This window comes from Aphis gossypii, chromosome 3 (assembly GCF_020184175.1).
Source record: "Aphis gossypii isolate Hap1 chromosome 3, ASM2018417v2, whole genome shotgun sequence".
Lineage (NCBI taxonomy): Eukaryota > Metazoa > Arthropoda > Insecta > Hemiptera > Aphididae > Aphis > Aphis gossypii.
This window is the reverse complement of record NC_065532.1, coordinates 42380133-42400269: the sequence shown is the minus strand read 5'-3', so window position 1 is coordinate 42400269 and position 20137 is coordinate 42380133. Positions and strand designations below refer to the sequence as shown.

General features: G+C 27.8%; 1 protein-coding gene and 1 pseudogene across 4 annotated transcripts in view; both read left to right on the top strand.

The window, feature by feature from the left end:
* Positions 1-13757, top strand: part of LOC114121691 (uncharacterized) — a 32185-nt gene extending 18428 nt beyond the window's left edge. For all 4 annotated transcript variants that reach the window (XM_050203380.1, XM_050203382.1, XM_050203381.1 and 1 more), the window contains exons 2-10: positions 1872-2034; positions 2361-2478; positions 2921-2994; positions 4932-5060; positions 6399-6606; positions 9324-9471; positions 9601-9739; positions 10081-10279; positions 12706-13757. In XM_050203380.1, the coding sequence (XP_050059337.1) occupies positions 1872-2034; positions 2361-2478; positions 2921-2994; positions 4932-5060; positions 6399-6606; positions 9324-9471; positions 9601-9739; positions 10081-10279; positions 12706-12857 (1330 nt within the window). In that variant the 3' untranslated portion in view covers positions 12858-13757. The remainder of the gene's footprint in view (positions 1-1871; positions 2035-2360; positions 2479-2920; positions 2995-4931; positions 5061-6398; positions 6607-9323; positions 9472-9600; positions 9740-10080; positions 10280-12705) is intronic.
* Positions 13758-17897: 4140 nt separating this feature from the next.
* LOC126551092 (venom serine protease Bi-VSP-like) lies at positions 17898-18821 on the top strand (annotated as a pseudogene).
* Positions 18822-20137: the final 1316 nt, after the last annotated feature.

Genomic DNA, 20137 nt, shown 5'->3' with positions numbered 1-20137 from the left:
TTTTTAACGATTTATTTTTGATTTTTAGAAAATATTTGTTTGACAGTGAAAATTATTACAGTAACTTTAGAGATTGTAACTGTTGTACCCAGTTATAATTTTATTTTTTATTGTTTATATCGTATAAATATAAATAATATAGGTTGTACGTTTTTAAGATAGTTTTTATACTATGCAAATCATATTTTCTTTAATTTTTTTTTTTTGTTACTTTTTTATGTTTTATTTATTGCATTAATGCAAAATATTAAAGTGTAATTAAAAAATCATCTTAATTCTTAACAATCAAAATCATAATCATAACTAACTAATATATTATGGTATGTGGTTATTTAGTACAAAGTTAGCGAATGTGGTATATTATATGCTTTTAATTATACAATTTAAACACACGTTTTATTAACAATATAACTAATTTATAACTTAAAATAAATAAATAGCAAATTTTTATAGTCTAAAACTTTTGGAATCGTTCTACCATGAATTGTACGCTTAGATTTGTTACACATGTGTTAATTCTAATTAAGTAAACAGTTAAATACATAATGGAAAATGTTAAAAATAACTGTAGATACGTATAAATATATTAAATTTTTATTTTAAAATAATTACAACACTGCTAACGATAAAAGTATAAATATTGAAAGTTTATGGGTCATAAAGTGTTTCCTGTTAAGTATTCTATATGACTGAATAGATACTACACTATACCATAATATACTGATTCATCTAAAAAAATATATATATATTATTATTAATATTCTATTAAATGTTAATTTAAATATAAAAATAATATTTTGTATGTTTTACACAGTCATATAGGTAATTATAATTATAAATTTAACATATATTTTTACTGAAATAAATGAAAGTATAAAATGATATAACGGTACCCAATCAATATTAATTAATGTCACATCGAGAATACATTTTACAATTTTTGTCTAATAACTATTTGTAAATTTGCAGCTATTTTTACTTTTGAATTGGTTTATTTATGTTTAAAACGGTGTTTAAAAAAACATTCACAAAAACGTCACAACTATATATGCACAAAAAGTAATTTAAACGTCAGTTCCAAGTAGTGTTTCTAAGTAAAGATAAACATCACTCGTGTTGGTGTGATTATATCATGCATTTTAGATTTTCTTTTAAAACTCAGAAACGTGTAAGCACATGAAGCCAGTTTACTGATGAAATGTTATATTTAAAATATTTTAATTCGAACTAGGAAATCGTATACCTACCGGACATCGATTGAAAAACAATTCTAAAAGTTATTTAGAATAAGATTATTACATAACTCTATAAATACTGTAAGAGTACAAATATGTATTAAATTTATCGCTTAACATAGACATAATACAATTCATTTGTTTTTTTTACGTAAGTGTTTAATTCTTTTTCACTATATACCCTCTTTTTCACGTTATTCAAATCAAAAAAAAAAAAAAAAAAATCCTAATGTTATAGATTTATTTTCAAAAATAAAAATGATTATATTTAGTATTTTATAACGTATTGTACAATATAAATAATAATTTATTTTAAACAATGTAATCCGATTTCTGTCACATAATGAATAAAAACAAAAAAATATTGACCCTAAATGTATAGTCCTCTATAACAGACGATAATTATTAGTTAATTTATTATCGATAGATTTAAACATTTTGTCTTACAAGTCAAATGCGGATTTCAAATATTTCGCATTTTTTTTTAATATGTATATATTATATTTATGTGAAATATATGTTATGAGTTTTGACTTTGGATGATTGCGCTGTTACAGTTATCATTATACATAGCTGATATCAAATATGCAATAATTATAATTTTCTTATTTACAATTAGATAATTTTTTTTTTTAGATTACGTTGTTTACCGAGACAAAGATATGCAAGTAGTTCCATCGACTTAACATCTTTCCAGGACTCCACCCATGGGCATGACTTCAATCAAGGTCATAGTCGAGTAGTCATGACCAGAAAAACGGAACGGAGGATATTTGTCGCCCCTTCAAAATTGGGACAGGTGCATTATTAAATATTATATTAAAAACTAAACAACTCATCTGTATAAATCGAATTACTGGCAGATGGCTGATTCAATCGTTAGATTTTATTTTTTAATCTCGTATAACCGGAAACGGGTTAATCGAAATTCAAAAATTACCATTAACATCGGTAATAAAACAATATTTATATGACACAAGGTATATTTAAAAAGGATAACAATTTATTTTAATTTAATCAATGTTGGTATACTTTAAAATCAAAATCAAAATTAGCAATACTGCGTAATAACTAATAAATACTTTATTTTATTTTTATTTTTTGATGATGTCTTTTTCTTCGTAGAAACCCAAGTTTGAGACTCTGACCAAAGAAACCGTGCAGACGTTTCGGGGTAACAAAACAGAAAGGAAAGTGACTTCTGAAACGAAAAACATAGAAGATACTATTGATAACAAATTGGGTACGTATTTAGAATATGATCTGATTCGTATAAAAAGCATTAAAATAATTTATGTTATATTTTTCGAAAAGCTACACAGTTTTTTACCGCCAAATTCATATTATTTAACACGCGTGTATATGAAATTGCTTCGATAATGCATTAATCTTCAAACAAATTGGCATAGGACATAATTTATTTTTTCCGTAACATTCGTGGCAATGACATTGAAAGACAATTGTTTATCTTCATGCAACGGTTGGTTTCCCAATTTCGTTCCAGAAATAATTCCGTTCTACCTATGTACAAACCAATTTGTCGTGATTTTTTTTTTTGTCACTACTGTGAAATTAATACATACGATGTAAACATCTAAAAATAACGATATTTACATCGCTCGAAATGTATCGTTGAAGTTTCGTTAAATGTATAATTTGACATTTGTTTATGTTTATTTTCGTAGATGGGTCTGATGACTTCCTTTCATCGTTGTCGCCGTCAACTTCGTCACAAGAATTAAAACCATCGTACAAACAAGTAAGTCGTGTAGTTTTATAAATATTATTATTTAGAGTATAAACATCGTTTTGGCATTTTGTTAAATATTTTTCTCTAATTTTTTTTTTTCTCCTAACCATTTTCCTAGCGTAAAATTGTATGATAAAAATTCCGGTAAATTTTGTAGTTAATAATACTTACCATATATGTATATCAACGTAATACGATTTCCTAAAACAAAAGTTACTACTAAAAAGTTGATTTAAATTTATGTAATTATGTATAATATTTACATAGCTATCTACAAACCTAATTTTGTTTATAAAATATAATGTATAAATATAAATGAACAAAAAAACAATAAATTGTATCAGTAGTTGTGTTCACTGCACGTACACTTATAAACTATAGGTATTGAGTTTATGGTGTCTTATGATATAAATTAATATAAACAGGACAAAAAAGTCCCGATGTACATTTACAAATTGAAAGCGGAAACGTAAGTTTTATCGAGAAAATTTATTGATGAACGTGTTGAAAATATTGTCATTTTCGTATTCGTAGCTGTTCTATAACTCAATGAAGTGATCTTATGATATGTATTAGGCATGACTGTAATAGGATGTGTTAATTAAACTTCAGATTGATATACTGAAGTATCATGTAAGTGACATTTGTGCATGTTTGATATACGCGCGTGCAACTACCTTGTGATCACGTATCAGTGTTGAGATACATAATATATAGAAACCTTGTCATACAATTCCGACAGATCTGCTCAAGCGATCATGTTGTTGAAAATCAGCAAGGACGCATAATCACCAAGCTTGCATTTGTGCATTAATAACGATATCGTGTAACATAAATAGTACAGTTTGTCATTTTTAAATGTACCTATTATCAAATAAGTATAATATTTGACTTTTAAGTATATATATAACCATAGTTATAAGATATAGACAAAAAATTGCTTTATGATAATATATTCTTTACTCGAAAATACTACAAAATATATATTATTTGTGGTATTTTTCGAAATTTCGGTAAAAAGTTAAAAAACATTAACTTTTCTGTTTGATTGTTCTAGACGAATTTTTAATCGGAATTAAATTGTAATTACCGCAGCTATACTTATTACATATCGAATCTAATCTTATCAAAAACATATCGCTTATAATTGTTGGAAACCACCTCGGCATACTAACAGCTGCAAGAATGTTTTTTTGTGCTAAATATTATATTTTTAAATGTGAAAACTAAGAAGGACATTTATGTCATTTTTTTTTTTTATAGAATAAACTAAAAACTTATTTATTACACGTGTGCCCTTTAATCAAGGCAGTAGAGAACTGCGTGATGAATGCAGAATTGAGCACCAATATATGCATTGAAATTGGAACCCATTGTGATTTGATAGAAAAAAAAAGACAATTGTTGTAATAGTAATTGATAGATATCTTACTATTACGATTATTCGTAAAAAAATATCACCATGACAATAAAAACACAAGCTATAATCGTAATTTTATCAATTTTAACGATCTACTAATATTTTAAATTTAATGTTACATGTAAAACCGGTAGATATCATTAGATCATAATTTATATTATTATATGACACACATTAGTTACCGTTTAATGCATAGGGATATTATAATATATCGTTGTTTGTAATGGTAACCTAGATAATTTCTAAAAATCTTTGTATAATTCTTTCAATAATTAATTAAAATTAATTATTCAAATTAATTTCACGATTTGGCATAGAAAATTTTATTTTATTTGAATATAATATTGATAGTTAGGTATATTATAATGCATATCGGTAACCACATTTTTAAAAAAAATTTCCTGAAATAATACCAATAATATATAAGTAATGTTCTACTACATTGTGTAAATCGTTTTTACTTTAATTTGTTTACATGTGTGTTTGATGATTTAAAATAAAATATTATGTATGTAATTTGTTTTAGAAATGTTCAGCTACAAAATCACAAAAAAAAATAATCATCGACAATAAAACATTTATTCAAGAATGTCTGGAAGCACACAATCAATACAGGAAAAAACACATGGTTCCTCCCATGATTCTGAGTAAAAAAGTAAGTATCTATTCAAATATACGAATATAACTATAGTGTATTGTATACAACGTCATATTATTGGAGAACCTATGCAAATATATATGATTATTTATATTATATTTTAAGTATGTTATTTTATTATGTGCAATTTCAAAATTGAATGAAATCGATGAAAATACTCTATGGCCAAATTATTTCTGCCATGCCTACCGCTATAATAATTTGTTTTTCTTCTTTCCACGTCATAACATGATGGTGTTGAACTTCGTAATAGAAATATTTTGGATAGATTACATGTTGACACGATAACAATACATCCACTCGTCTTGTACAACGAAGGCCATTAAAACGGCCGTCGCAGTAGATAGGGTTTCCGAAGTTAAGTACAAACTACCTCTATATAGTAGGGGGAAACAAAACCGCATAATAAAACGTGACAACTGTGCTTTCACTTCGTGGTCAGTAGACAAAATGTAAAAAAAAAAAATATATATTTAATATAAATATTCCTTGTTTCTCTTGTTACTGTACGTTATATTTTTATATACGTGCATTATTATTAAAACATGATTGACGTAGGTACACGCAGTATAGAAAAGAAAAAAAAACGTAATCGTTAATGCTATAAGAGTGAATGGAAAATCAAAATTTGCATTTACTAGTTGAGCTAATTTGCATTACTCTACAAATATACAGTACAGAATACGTTTTTGTATTTTATTTAGACTTCAGCTGTCTCGGTATTAATTTAATCTTTGAATTGTGTTTTTTTTTCAATTCCTTTGGTTTATGTTTGATTGAAGACTGAAGTGTGTATTATTATTTACCGCTGTGTTGTCATATTATTTTTGTAATAGTTTGATTACATATTATGTAACCGTTATGTTTTTCAAACATAAAACTCTGTTTCATTGTAAAGGTTGATATCTATATAGAATCATAATTAGTTCATTAAACAAAAATATAGACTTTTTTTAAGTCCTAGTAATTCCGTTCTATTTTTGTATTCGGTGAAATCCTTTTCCTTAAAACTTACTTCATAAAAATTCTCCAGATCTAATCTTATGCTTTCGGTAGTTGGGAAATAAAGTTTGGTAATGTATGATAAAAAATAAAAAAATAATTTGTGAACTGTCAGCTAAATATAAGTTTTGCTTGATTATTTTTATTTTTATTTATTTACAACGAGGGCTTACCTATTATAATATTATTTTAATTAAATTAAAGTTTTGGCATACCTAATTTGTTTATAAACTTAAATATTCAAATATTCAATTCAACAACTTGTAATTTCGTTTTACTTCCGTCATAATCATTAACATATAAATTTAACTTTTTAAATTTCTTTGCACGCAGCTCTGTAAATATGCAGAAGAATGGGCGAACTATCTAAGCGTCAAAGGTCTACTGGAGCACAGACCTTCGTCGTCGTACGGTGAGAATCTGTTTTGCTCTTGGACGTCGTTGCCCAACCACAGGATCGAAGGCAGGGAACCGGTGGACAGTTGGTACGAAGAAATCAAATTTCACCCTTTCGGCCGCGAACCCACCACCCTTAAATCAGGTAATTCGCTTTAATCATATTATTTTGTATAATAATTTATAATTTCGCCGTATTTTCACGCCACCTAGCTATACCGTAGTATAGTTCGGCGTGTAGGTAATAATTTTTAATGACTGCTCGTTGGGCCTTTACGAATCCGCGGGTTTATTATTATCGGTCAATATACACTCTGTGTTTGTCTTATTGAATTCGTTTTTCGAATCCTCCCAGAAGAGAACGATCTCGAACTGCCGGTTATTGCGCCATCGCGTACTGACCAATAAGTATATTATTATGCCATAGCCCCGTATTACCGCGAGTGTACTTATTGCGGCCTACGTAATTTGTTTTAGTGCTTACAGGCGTACGTCGTAATATAATAATGGTTAGCGTACTTCTTTATACTCCAGCCAGCGATTGGTATTGGATTGATGTAGTGTGTGTTAGATAATACTTACGCGGCACCGTCGTCGTAAGTTTCTTTATGCACAATACACTGCATAGGTAGGTATACGTTTATTATTTGATATGATACTCGCGACAATACAAAATGTAATTTAAAACTCATTGTAGAATAATACAGATACTTAATGATTTCATTTCCAACGAAAGGTGTGTTATAGTGTATATGCTGCCGTGTACAAAATAATATGCCGTCGTCGTACACTAGCTATATAATAATATTAACACTTTATTTTTTATATATATTGTGAGCGTATTTATTATTTCGTTTGCTTAATTACTTTTATACTAAATGGTACCTATGAACACTTATATTAACCGTTAATACGTGCTAAAAGCTATTATTCATAATATTTCCCGGCTATAGATGAAAAAGTCATAGGTTTACATTGTAAACATTGTAATACATTGTATACAACGTATAATAAATTATCATTTTTTTCTTTTCAAGCGTATAGTTTTTAAACTCGCTATGAGATACACATCTAAATCGCATGTTTGAACAGTAACACAACAAATACTTTTTATCGCTTACCGTTCACTATTATATAATTTATAAAGTTATAACTTGGTCATTAATTTAAAATTCAAATCGATATTAAAATGCTAACATTATTGTAAACAAACAAAATTGTAACATTTCGTTCAGTTTAAAAAAAAATTGGTGTATATTTTACGCTTGATAAACCGTATAGGCAAAAAAATATAAATTCAACTGTTAAAAGATAGGTACTATTATAATAAAACAACAGTGCTGTTCGAATAGGTATTTTAAAATATTATATAATAAAAAATTAAACAAAATAAACTGATGGCACACAAATTAAAACAAATAATTCAAGTAAATCAAAATATTCGCGTATAAAAACTTCTTAAACACTGTGGACAGCATTGAATTAAAAAAAAAAATTATTAACATCTAAAGCACTATAGTCGCAAAAAAACATTATGGTTTTGAATGACTGTCGATTCGAACTCTGTAAAGCGACACCGACGAGACTTCGAATTGTAATGTAGCTGTTGACTATTCGCACCTACGAACTATATGCTCTATACTATAATATCCTATACTAAACATACTATTATATCGTATTTGTAATTTTTGTTGCTTGGCGACGTATACTACAGTACTGCCCATCGAACTTCAAGCCGCCGACATGACTCATTAAAAATGTAAGGCCTGCCCTAACATACTTACAATCATAGACGTTAAATTAAAAAAATCGTTGTTCGCTTATTGTTTGTTTCATATAATTTGTTAAAATCCAGAATAATTCAAATAAGTTAAATGTGTTGGAAACAACTCGACTACTTTTTGATTTTTCCTAAATGTTTGTTTATTACGTTCAATTTTCATAGCAATTTATTATGTTATTTCCTAAAGAATATAAACGAGCATTTATTTTAATTTATTACTCAATGAAAGTGATAAACAGCAGCCACGTCACCAGCTAATTCTTTTTCTATTATGTAATATGTATCGGACTTTTTCTACTAAGTACATTTATATAGGTATACTATTGTTCCGTTTATAACTTATTATAACAATAGTGTTCGTCGGCATTCTCATATTTAACGGTTCACGGTTTTCTATATATTTCGTACTCTGCTATTTTATTTTTAACCCTACGTCGTAATAATAATTATATACCTATATTTTATGGAGAAAAAATGCAGACGAGACCGTAGAGGCGGATTCGTTCACACAAAAATACACCTTCTTGGCAGAAAAAAAATATACAACTTAGGTACGGCTTTAGCGAGTCGCTGCAGTATTCGTATCTATCGGTTTTACACGAAATGATCTTTACGCGCCGTATAATCACGCGCACGCGTATAGTAATGTTTAGTATGAAACGTGTTAAAATAAATCATAATATTATATTTTATTATGGCACTTTGAGACTCGTTTCGACGGTACCGAGTTCGGAAACTACCTTAGACCCGCGACTGCACGCTCTCCGTAAATATATCGATCGTGTTCGCCCGTCCTGCAGGATCCATATCGTCTGTCCGCTGTGGCGTGTATAATGTACTCGGGACACGTCACACGATAATAATAATACCTATCGTAATGTGATCGCGTGCCCTGCAGTCGTGGCGTCCTGAGTCCTGACCGCACCACGTCTACGCGTGTAAAATAATATTTATATACATGCACTGTTGATGTATAGTGTAAGTCGGGTAGTCCGAGAGTACCTACAGATTTTTAAATGTCTGCATCAGTAAACCCTGTCGGAAAACCGTTTGATTACCGTTTATTATCTCGCCCGCAGGTCATTTTTCACAGGTAGTTTGGGCGACCAGCAAAGAGATGGGAGTCGGCGTAGCGTCCAATCGTTCCGGCCAAATATTCGTGGTCGCCTGTTACGATCCGGCTGGAAATTTTCTCGGCCAGTTTAGAGAAAACGTTCCACCTGTCGGGTAAAATAAATCTATTGTTTTATTTTTTATTTTTATATATATATATATACATAAAATACTCGTCGAAGACACAATGGAAGTATAAAATAATATAATATAATATCGTGCGTATAACACGTTTGGTTTTAGTGGTTTTAAGGACGCGCCGCTCAGTCCTCATCTCTTACAGCTCGCGTACACGGACGAACAGTTGTACGAAGACAGTTTAAAACTACATAATGACTACCGACTGAAACACGGTTCCGGGCCGCTGACTTTGAACAAAATGGTGAGCAATAATACGCATATATATTATAATATGTACATGTCACTTTTAAAATAATATATGATACATATTCAATATTGCGTAATAATAACATATCGTATAGATGATATTTTAAAAAGGTGTAGTATGGTTTTATTTGATTAATAAGCTGCAATTTATTCGATCAAAACGCGTTAATTCGTACGGTATAATAATTTATCGATATCAAATAGATTTTCCTTTTATTGTGTATATGTTTGGGAGTTTTTCTCGGGATTTATATAAAAGTTTCATAATTATATGGGTTTAGATTGTTTAGAATTTGTATTTATTTGTATTTTTTTTTTTTTTTTTTTTTTTGTCAGTTGTGTCGCAACGCGCTGACCTGGGCAAAAACGTTGGCCAAAGACGACAAATTCACCCATCAACCAGATACTCCTTTTGGCGAGAATTTGTTCAGCATTTGGTCGTCGAACCAAGTGACGGCCAGAGACGCGATATGCAACTGGTACAGAGTGGGAAAAGATTACGATTATTCGAGAGAACCGAGAATTGTAAAAGCAGGTAACGATCACAGTGCGCGATTAAGCGTACGGCGTAGTGGTTCATTAAACGTTTTCTGAGCATATTATTATATTGTCATGAAAATTATTAGAAAGTCCGCAGAATGTCGTCGATCGCCGGCCTGAGTGTAAAAAACCACTTACCTACCTGCACAGTTCACGTAGTGTCGAGGATTTTTTTTTTTTTACTGTCTATGACTGATGAGTGCATTCTACTTGTCAACATATAGATACAGGAAAATCGCGCATCTTTTTCGCTGTTCAGAAAGTATAAATACTAATATATATTGATTTTTTTTTTTCATCTTGACTTAGAGCTTTTTAATGTATCTACCATATATTCTACACAAGTAATTGAATCGACTACAAATATTGTAAGAAAAAAAAATCCATACAACATTTATATCCTGCAGAGACCGGGTGTTACAATTATCCTCCAAAATCGTCCTTTTCGTTTGGTAAACGGTTCGTTTTTAAGGAGTTATACGTAGGCAATATAAGGAGTCGTAATTAAGTACAAGCCACGCGATTGTCGTGTAATATTATTGTTAAACATATTATTATATAATGCGTAATGTGCGTATGCACATGTCATTAAACGTGACAACCAATTTTTCAATATTATGCTTCAGAAACGTTTAAGGGGAGTTTCAAATCAACACGTAACATTGCTTTTGCGTTAAATTAGCACCGACGGGACCGCTAATGTTCAAGAAGTTTCATATATCGCATTTATGTTTCATTAACACAGATTTAACGTGTCTTCTAATATCTAAATAACATTGTAACAACTATTATACCATCTAATGTTATAAACTTCCTAGTAACACATACCATACTATTACTAGACATTACATAGACGTCATTCAACATAAAATATCTAGGTACATTGAACAACCATAATTATAGAATAATAAGAAAAAATTATATATATTAAAATAAAAACCCGTAGGCGAATAATCAAACCACGACCATCGGGAATCGACGTTCGAAATTAGCTATTGAATTTGGGAATCTATATAACCCCTAATCACCTTTACCTATCGATTATTCTATATTTGTATCTAGTAGGTATATATAATCGGCATTAAAAAAAAAAAAAAATTAAATTAATATGTGTTACATACTTATTACTTACATATTTTAGGAGGTAACTATGTATGCTATATCCGCAACCATCTTAAAAACGATTTCATTAAAATTGTATTCTATACTAGTTATGAATTATATACTTAATACAATTCTATTTTTGAATATTAAAGGAAATTGATCTCAACTGTTATTAAAATTAAGAATAATTAATAAAAAATTCAAAATTTTACTTATTAGTAAAAAAAAAAATGTTAATGTACTTTTTTCTCGCTAACATGGTGTTGTATTTTTGATAATACTTCTGAAAATAGTTTTTAATTTGGAACTTTTTTACACTTTACTCTAAAATATGTCTGTCTAATGATTTATATAAAACTTAGTAACGTTGATTATTTATAGTGAAATTATTTAAATTAAAAAGATATTTTTAAGATGCTTTGATAAACGATATTATGTTATCAGTTTCACTTCCAAACAAAATTATGTTAGGTATAACAATGAGTGTTTTTATTATTTTTATATTATCTATCATCGTCTTTCTCGGGAGCAATAAAAATGCTTAGATTTTTAACTTAAATATTTTTTTTGTTAAGAAAGTGAATCTAAATAGTATATAGGGGGAATATGTTAAATATAAAAAATACATAACACTTTTCTTGATGAAAATAAATAATTATTCAATGTTTAAAAACCCGAATAGCTTAATATTTATGTTCTATAATACGCCACACAGACATAAATATTTATGTGGTAATACAAACACTGACTTAGAATTTTAAATCTTAAACCAGCTTATTTGCACTAGTTGTGACCAGAATAATTTTAGTGGAAAACGTATTATGTCGTAAACGGAAAAACCGATTTTTCGGTAGGTAGGTACTTTAATATGATATTTGGTATGAGCAAAAACGTAACTAAAAAACGTAACGTATGTTCTGTAAACATTAACAATTTTTAATTGAAAACTATAAATAATGAACTATATTTACTTCGAGTTAACTTTTTTAGTTGGATTAATAAGCCTTGGCCGTCGCTAAGCCTAAAATAAATACAATGAACATAATTGTAGGTTAGATTTGTGGTTTTAGTTTATCTTAAACCGATAACTACCTACGGGCGGCTACGATATAAATTTGACAGAATTGTTTTAGCAAAAGATTATAATAATATAGGTACAGTGCACGCCGTCCCATAATAGTTCTTCCGAAAACGAACCGGTTGGAAGTGTTTCACGTTTAAAGTTTTCTGTAAACGCTTAAAATACTATTTCTTATATAGTATATATTTATATGAACATTTTACAGTAATTTGGTACACGATCTGTTTTGATTACAGGACAATTCACTCAACTCATTTGGAAGGGCTCACATTCCTTGGGTATAGCGATGGTGAAAGGCAAGTCTGGAAGAATTGTGATCGTCGCAAATTATAATCCGCCTGGCAACATAATGGGGAAGTTTATGGATAACGTTCTAAAGCCTAATTAGACCATTTATGTGTTATCTATAAACACATTAGTCATACACTTACATTCCTTTTTATATTTAAATATCTGTTTTCATTCTTTTTTTCTTTTTTTACTTACAATCGTTATTATGTAGGTATACTAATTTCGAAAGTATTATTATTGTCTTTCATTTAAAAAAAAAACATAATATTTATGTACATGTATATATATATATATACATATTATACGTAATATGGCTATTAAATTATATTAGAATTGTATACTACATATTATATGCGCAAATTACGGAGTACTAGAATATAATTTATAGACGAATCAAAATGTTCAAATGAATAATATACAATTATTTTTGCCAAATTATGTTTATAATATTTGAGATTAATATTTTAATATATTTATATATTATTAGTAAATATACTTGAAAATGTACAATGCATTGTTTTGATCGTGTCCGTGTTTTCTTTCTTTAATAAGAAATGTATTTTTTGTATTGTATTAGCTATAAGCCGTTATAATATTATGATGTAATTAAGAAAAAACGTTCGTAAAAATGTTTTAAAAGCTTAAATCAAAAACAAATGTAATTCCATGAAATCATTCAATATGTTGTAGACAATTCAATAAAAATATACTACAAAACGTTAAATGCGAGTAGATAGTAATTAGACAGTCGAATACAGAAAAATAGTCAATATTCTATTGAACAAAATATTAATAATTATTGTAATCGATCATTACGTTATTTATTTAAACACAATTATAGATTAGTACTGGAAACAATGGAAACTCGTTTTAAGTAGTGACTAGTGAACTAAAATATGAATACATGATTTGAACTATTTAATTGATTGTCTGGACGTTTATTCGTGTTAATCATGTACGTTATTAGTAAATTAAATCATATAAATTTGTATTTGTATTATCGGTCATTTTCTAAGATGAATAATATGTAGATTAAGTTGCCTATCTTGCATCTACCGTGAGTATAAAAGTATTAAAAATTACAATATTATAAATAATTATTATGTATCTATGCCACCAATTATTGTGTACACACGTCCAGATTATTGATGAATATTTTACTAAACTTGTATAAAAAAAAAAAATATTTATCGTATTTGGACGATCAAAACATCCAATTCCAACGATCAAATGCGGTTTTTATATGTATACAATCTTCGGCAAGTATAAAAACACTAACTATTCGCAATGTTCTATTTTTTTTATTGTTCGTAAAACAAGAGTCAAATAGGAATTATACTTGCTAACTTTGATTGACAGAATATTTTAAATTACGTATACTTGCAAATAAATATCGACAATTCGATCGTACGAAAAACTATTGACACTGGTGGTTATGATTTATTAAAATAAATATAATACATACAGTGGCACATATTGTGTTAAGGTGTGTCTAATAAAATATTGTTTACGATCTAGACAAATCCTCGTGTAGGTAACTGATATTTTTACACTCGGAAAGCTTCTGGTTTTACGCGTTTCCTCAGTATCGGGATAAAGGATAATTATAATATACCGTAAATTATAGGCTGTTACCGATATCAGCGTATTGATGAAATATGTATATATGTATGTAAATTATATTGTATTAATAACATGCGATGTTTAACATAAATTACGATAATTATTTTCAAAAATTAATCAGTTGAATATAAATTATATTGTACTATAGTCTCGGTTTAAATATAAATAATTATAATCTCCGTCATAAAGCTAAAAATACAAGCGTAAAAAATCGACATAAATTACAAATATAAAAACAAACCATTTTAAAAAATAGTGTAATTTGTAAATTAACTAAGAAAAATTGATTGGGATAACACTGTAGACTTAAAATATAGTTGTAGAGTTCACGAATTTATAATAAATACCTACCTCATGGTTAATTATATCTGTCCGTAGTTTGGGTTTTTCATTAACTAGTAAAGTGAGTAATACACTGCTCGCTTATTTATAGAGAAGATTTACCAAGGCTGGAGCCAACAAAATATTTTGGGAGTATTTTGAGAATAAATATTATGCAGTAAAATATGAAATTATGAAAAAATAATAATTCCGGTGGGGGAAGTCTGTACCCTAAAACTCCTACCACTGTCTACGGCCTTGAGATTTACCGTCATCATCGCTTATATTTTCTTTTTCGTTACCCACTTGATGAATTTTTCAATACGACGGAAGGTCCAGTGTCCGTCCACTTTGTTAACCATTAAATTGATAAACAAATATAACTTCCACAAATTATGTTGAAATATTTTAATTGGTGACCACACCCAAATAATATAGTTATTTATAGATGTATTTGAAATTCGCAGAGTAGTATTTTTAAAAGCATGTAAGTATAGAATATATAGCATTGTAAGACAGCAATCGGTTCATCATTTTGCCGCAGACTTGATCGCGGCAATATCGGCATAGGCGTAAACGTAGGGCGTTCAACAACGTATATTAATATACTCTTAAAATAATTATAGGTGAACGTTAGGCGTTATGTCGGAAAGTCAGGAAATTGATTCGCGTACATGAAGTTTCGATAGTTTCATTCGGCGTAAAAATGTATTTTAGCGAATAATAATTACACAGTATTATTATTGTTGTCTCCTGCAATTACGAGGAACACCATTGTTAACGATCGAATAATAGAAATATTGAACCAGTGAGTACATACAACACTATAATACTCGAAGTGGTAATTATTACAATAATGCTTAGACAATGATATCGAATTGCATATTATTATGTCCGTGTCAAACATTTAAGGAAAAATATTCGAAATAGAAAATCGAAAACTAATAGTAATGCGATATCTATTTAAAGAATTTCAATAACCGATTAATCTAATTTTTATTATAATCCAAACTACCCATATAATTATATTATGATATAGATAATAAGATTAATCGCTTTGTATTTATATATTTGCATACAATATAATAGTATAAATAGTGTACAAAACTCATGAAAATAACGATTGAAGGACGAATATTCACGAACCACAAAAGAAATCTATAAAACTGGTTTGTAATATTGAATAATATGAGGTTTTCACATGGTTTAATTTGATAGGTAATTTAAAGCCTGTGTGTTTTAATATTATATTATACTGTTTATATTAGACTATGGTAATTTATATAAAGTACTTGGTAATACGCTATCGAACCGAACATTCTCACTTGTTACGTTAACATCGAGTAAAAAAGGTCTGGTCCTTTTATTGTTATTATGATTTATATAAAAAAAGATTCAAAATTATCATCCTTGTCTAACATCAGCAAACACTCAATGTGTACTTTATTTGCCTATTATATGCGCCGTATTCAGTTAACTTATAAATTATTGTACTACCACTGATTTGTTTAGTAATTAGTATTTGTTACGATTTTCCTAATATTAGGAAATGTTTCAATACTAAAAACTTAATTGGTATTATATAGGGCTCGTATTTTAAAGCATGTTTCTTTTTTTCATATGTGAGATGGAAATCTAATTTTTATACATAAATTCGTTTCACAATATTCTGATCAAGTAAACCAATTTATTTTTATTTTTTTTATACATATAAATGCTTTTATTGCTTTTTTCAGTTATTTCAGCTGTAAAACTTTTATATAATGTTTATTATGCCACTTTAATTATAACAAAAAAACTGAATAAATAAGAAACGTAAAAACCCAGAATGCGGACTAAATACTTATTTTTCATTGGATCATTATTGTTTTCGTTATCGGGTTGTTTATTAAATATATTAAAAGTATAGATTGTCGATCTACATATTAAAGCCTGCAGTACCTTTACGGTAAGTATGCTTATAACATCGATATCGACCACTTCAAAATTTAAGATGTAGTGTTGTTATTTGAAATCTCTTGTCTATAGTATGCACCGATCACTTTAATGTATGTAAAAAGTTCGTTTTCTATGTTAAATGTTTAATATTCTGTCGGACAGTGGAGTCAGTTTCACTACTGCAAATCAAGGAAAATACACGGTAATTAATTCTTTTTTTAATTTAAATTAATTTTTAAAGTTGTTTCATTTATTTTATAACTAGTTCATGTTAATTTTTTGTCATGATTTTGTTTTGCTTTTTATAAACAAATATGTTTCTTTTTAAAAACAATCATATAATATTATATGATATTGAATAAATTACTTGAAAACTTCGGAAGTTGTTGAATTCTAATGTGTTTGTATGTTTTTCATAATTTTAAATAGGTGCTTATCTAAATATCACTTAATCGGTAGAATTCATCATAACAATAAGTGAATTTCATTAAATTGTTTAAATAATTAAGTCGTATACAAAATATTTTTTTTTATTTTATACGACTAACTTTATTATTTTATTTTATAATAGATTATGTTATAATAATCATAAAATTGTAACAAAGCTACTGAAAAATGTATAAATATTGTTGCAGAAGCATTTTTATTATATACGACCATTAATTATTGTAACTTAAAAAGAAAATAATATTAAAGTATTTTGTTATATTAAATATTATATTCGTAGGTATATATAAATAAATATCGTTTGTTTAATGTTAAGAAAGATATTACATTCATGTTTATAATAAAATCAATAAAATCAATAATACAATTGTTTTTTGTTTTCAGTATAAATATGACAAAAAAAAGTATTTTATTATTATAACACTCATGATTAGAGTGGCAACGGGGATGATTGGTCTGGGTTTAACCAGAAAATACCGTCGAAAACTGTATATGAAAGTGGAATAAGCAACGTCAACCGCATTCGATTCGTTGGAGGAAACCCAGCAGAATTAGGTATGAAAATTTGAAATGAATTAAAATGAAAATGAAAATGAATTAAAAATTCAATCGTTTATAATTTATTATTGATTGTTACTCATATAACGCTATTCTACAACGTTCTTATACTCATAGACCGTTTTTATTATGTACTAGATTAAATTTAGCACGTTGATGGTTGATGTTTATAACAATAATACGTTATCGACTGAATCGTAATAATGACTTTTAAAATATTTTATTATTTTATTTAGGGTCTTGACTTTGAATAGCAGCTCTGGGATATCATGGTTTAAATAAAAATAATCATGAGTTACAGTGGAGATGCGGTGGTACATTGATAACAAAAATACTCGTGCTGACGGCCGTACACTGTGTTTATAAATCTAAAAAAACAATGTGTGCAATACTGTAAGTAAATATTAATCAAATCGCCATGCCTTAAATTATTGTTTTAAATCTCATGTCTATTGAGAGAACTAACATTCTAATTTTTCAGTACTACTGTACGATTAGGTGAGTTAGATTTGAACCCAACTGTCATAGACAATGCAACGCCATTATACGTTCCAATCGACGTACCATCATACATTTTATGCTAAAATATAACATTAAATTATATTATATCATTATAATTTATGATTTATGATATTATAATGAATAAAATATGACTACAATGTTCATCGTAAATGCTTTTTACTCACTAAACATTAACAAAAATGTGTAAAAAAATATTATTTTCTTTACTATTATTATTTAGATGCTTCAAAAGAAGTAACTATACTCTGATGAAAGTTCAAGTTCCAATAACGGACACAGCCCAATGTAAAAAAGCATATTCAAACATAAAAGCAGCAGTTATTGATGAGAGTGTCATGTGCTGGATATCCAGAGGGAGGAAAGGGCTCGTGCAGAGTATTTGACTTTCTTGATTTCATATAGAAAATAACATATAACTTATCAATTTTTCAAATTTTAATTTTGCTTTCAGGGTGATTCGGGAGGTCCATTAATGTATCCAGAAGGAATAAACCAATACTATTTTATGGGTATTGTTTCTTACGGATATACAGAATGTGGTGAACCAGGATTCTCAGGCATGTACATTAGGTTAACTTAATCCACGGATTGGGTAATTGATAAAATAATTAGTGAAAACTGAGTTTCATATACGCATGACTCATCGTAAACTCATAACCTTTTTCATTATTTTCAAATTTTCTTGTATCGTGGGGGCAGTTTTGAATGATTAATATTAATGTAATTATTCTATGAAAAGATCAGTCTGTAATATTTTCATTTATTATATAATTTAATATTATTTTTTACAGTTACATAAGAAATATGATAAATTATTTGTACAAAACATTGGTCTTTTTTATCCAGGCTAATATAATGAAGATACTAAAAATCATTTAAATTTAAGTGTTTTAAGAAATCAGTTTAAATACATGTACATATATTTACATAATATGATTACACATAGGTATGTAAATTTTTTAATTAAATACAAACAATAAGGAAGTCGTGTAATACAGTCTTTAAAACATAAAATATTTGGATAGACTTCTTGTAGTATAATTATTAGTTGTAAATAAGTGACATAAAATGTTGGAATTTTCTTTGACTTCAGCATCGATAACTTGGTTTATTGTTACTTGATTATTTTTTTAACAAGTTTTTACTTATTTTAGTTCCTTTTTTAAATACATAGTCATCTATATTCAACATAATCTAAAGTAAAAATTTAAAAAACTACGTTAAAGTCAGTGATTTATTATTTGAACGTAAAAAATATGAAAAATATGATACGCATTATTTGACTAATTCTTTTAATATGATTTGAGTGTTATTTAATTACCTTATAATAACTATTAATAAAATAGGATTTTTTTTTAAAGTCAAGTTCTTAAAAGCATTCAACTGCAATGACTTGTCCAATCTTTAAGCTTTGTGAAGAAAATCTGAATTCTATCAAGTAAAAATAAAGGATTTGAACTTTCCACGCATAAATGACAAATGTCACCCTTTTAGTAGGAATTCAAAATATTATACAATGCAATATGCCTTTAATTATTTATTAATAATTTAAATACTCGTAAAACATTTTTAAAAAAAAATAAATTATAAATTATTAAGTATACATAAATGTATACATAATAAAGTATGCAATTTTTGTCGAACGACCTTTTGGGGGCCGAAATCAAAAGTGTGTGGTTTATGGATACAACATTTTTAAAAATTGTGGGGTTTTAATCTATTAAAATGAGTGCGGTTTTATTGTACCACATAATTATTACTATTGTTATTATTTATTTATCTATTAAGGATAAAAGGATCGACATCGTGGTCATTATAGCTTACAATTACATTTACAATGGTATTTTAATTATAATTATTTACTTTATTTACTTAACTGTATGTATAACTATGGTATTTACGATTTTGAGTTTACAGTCATACATTTTATTTTTCGATTAGATTACATTTTATGTCGTCTTATAATTA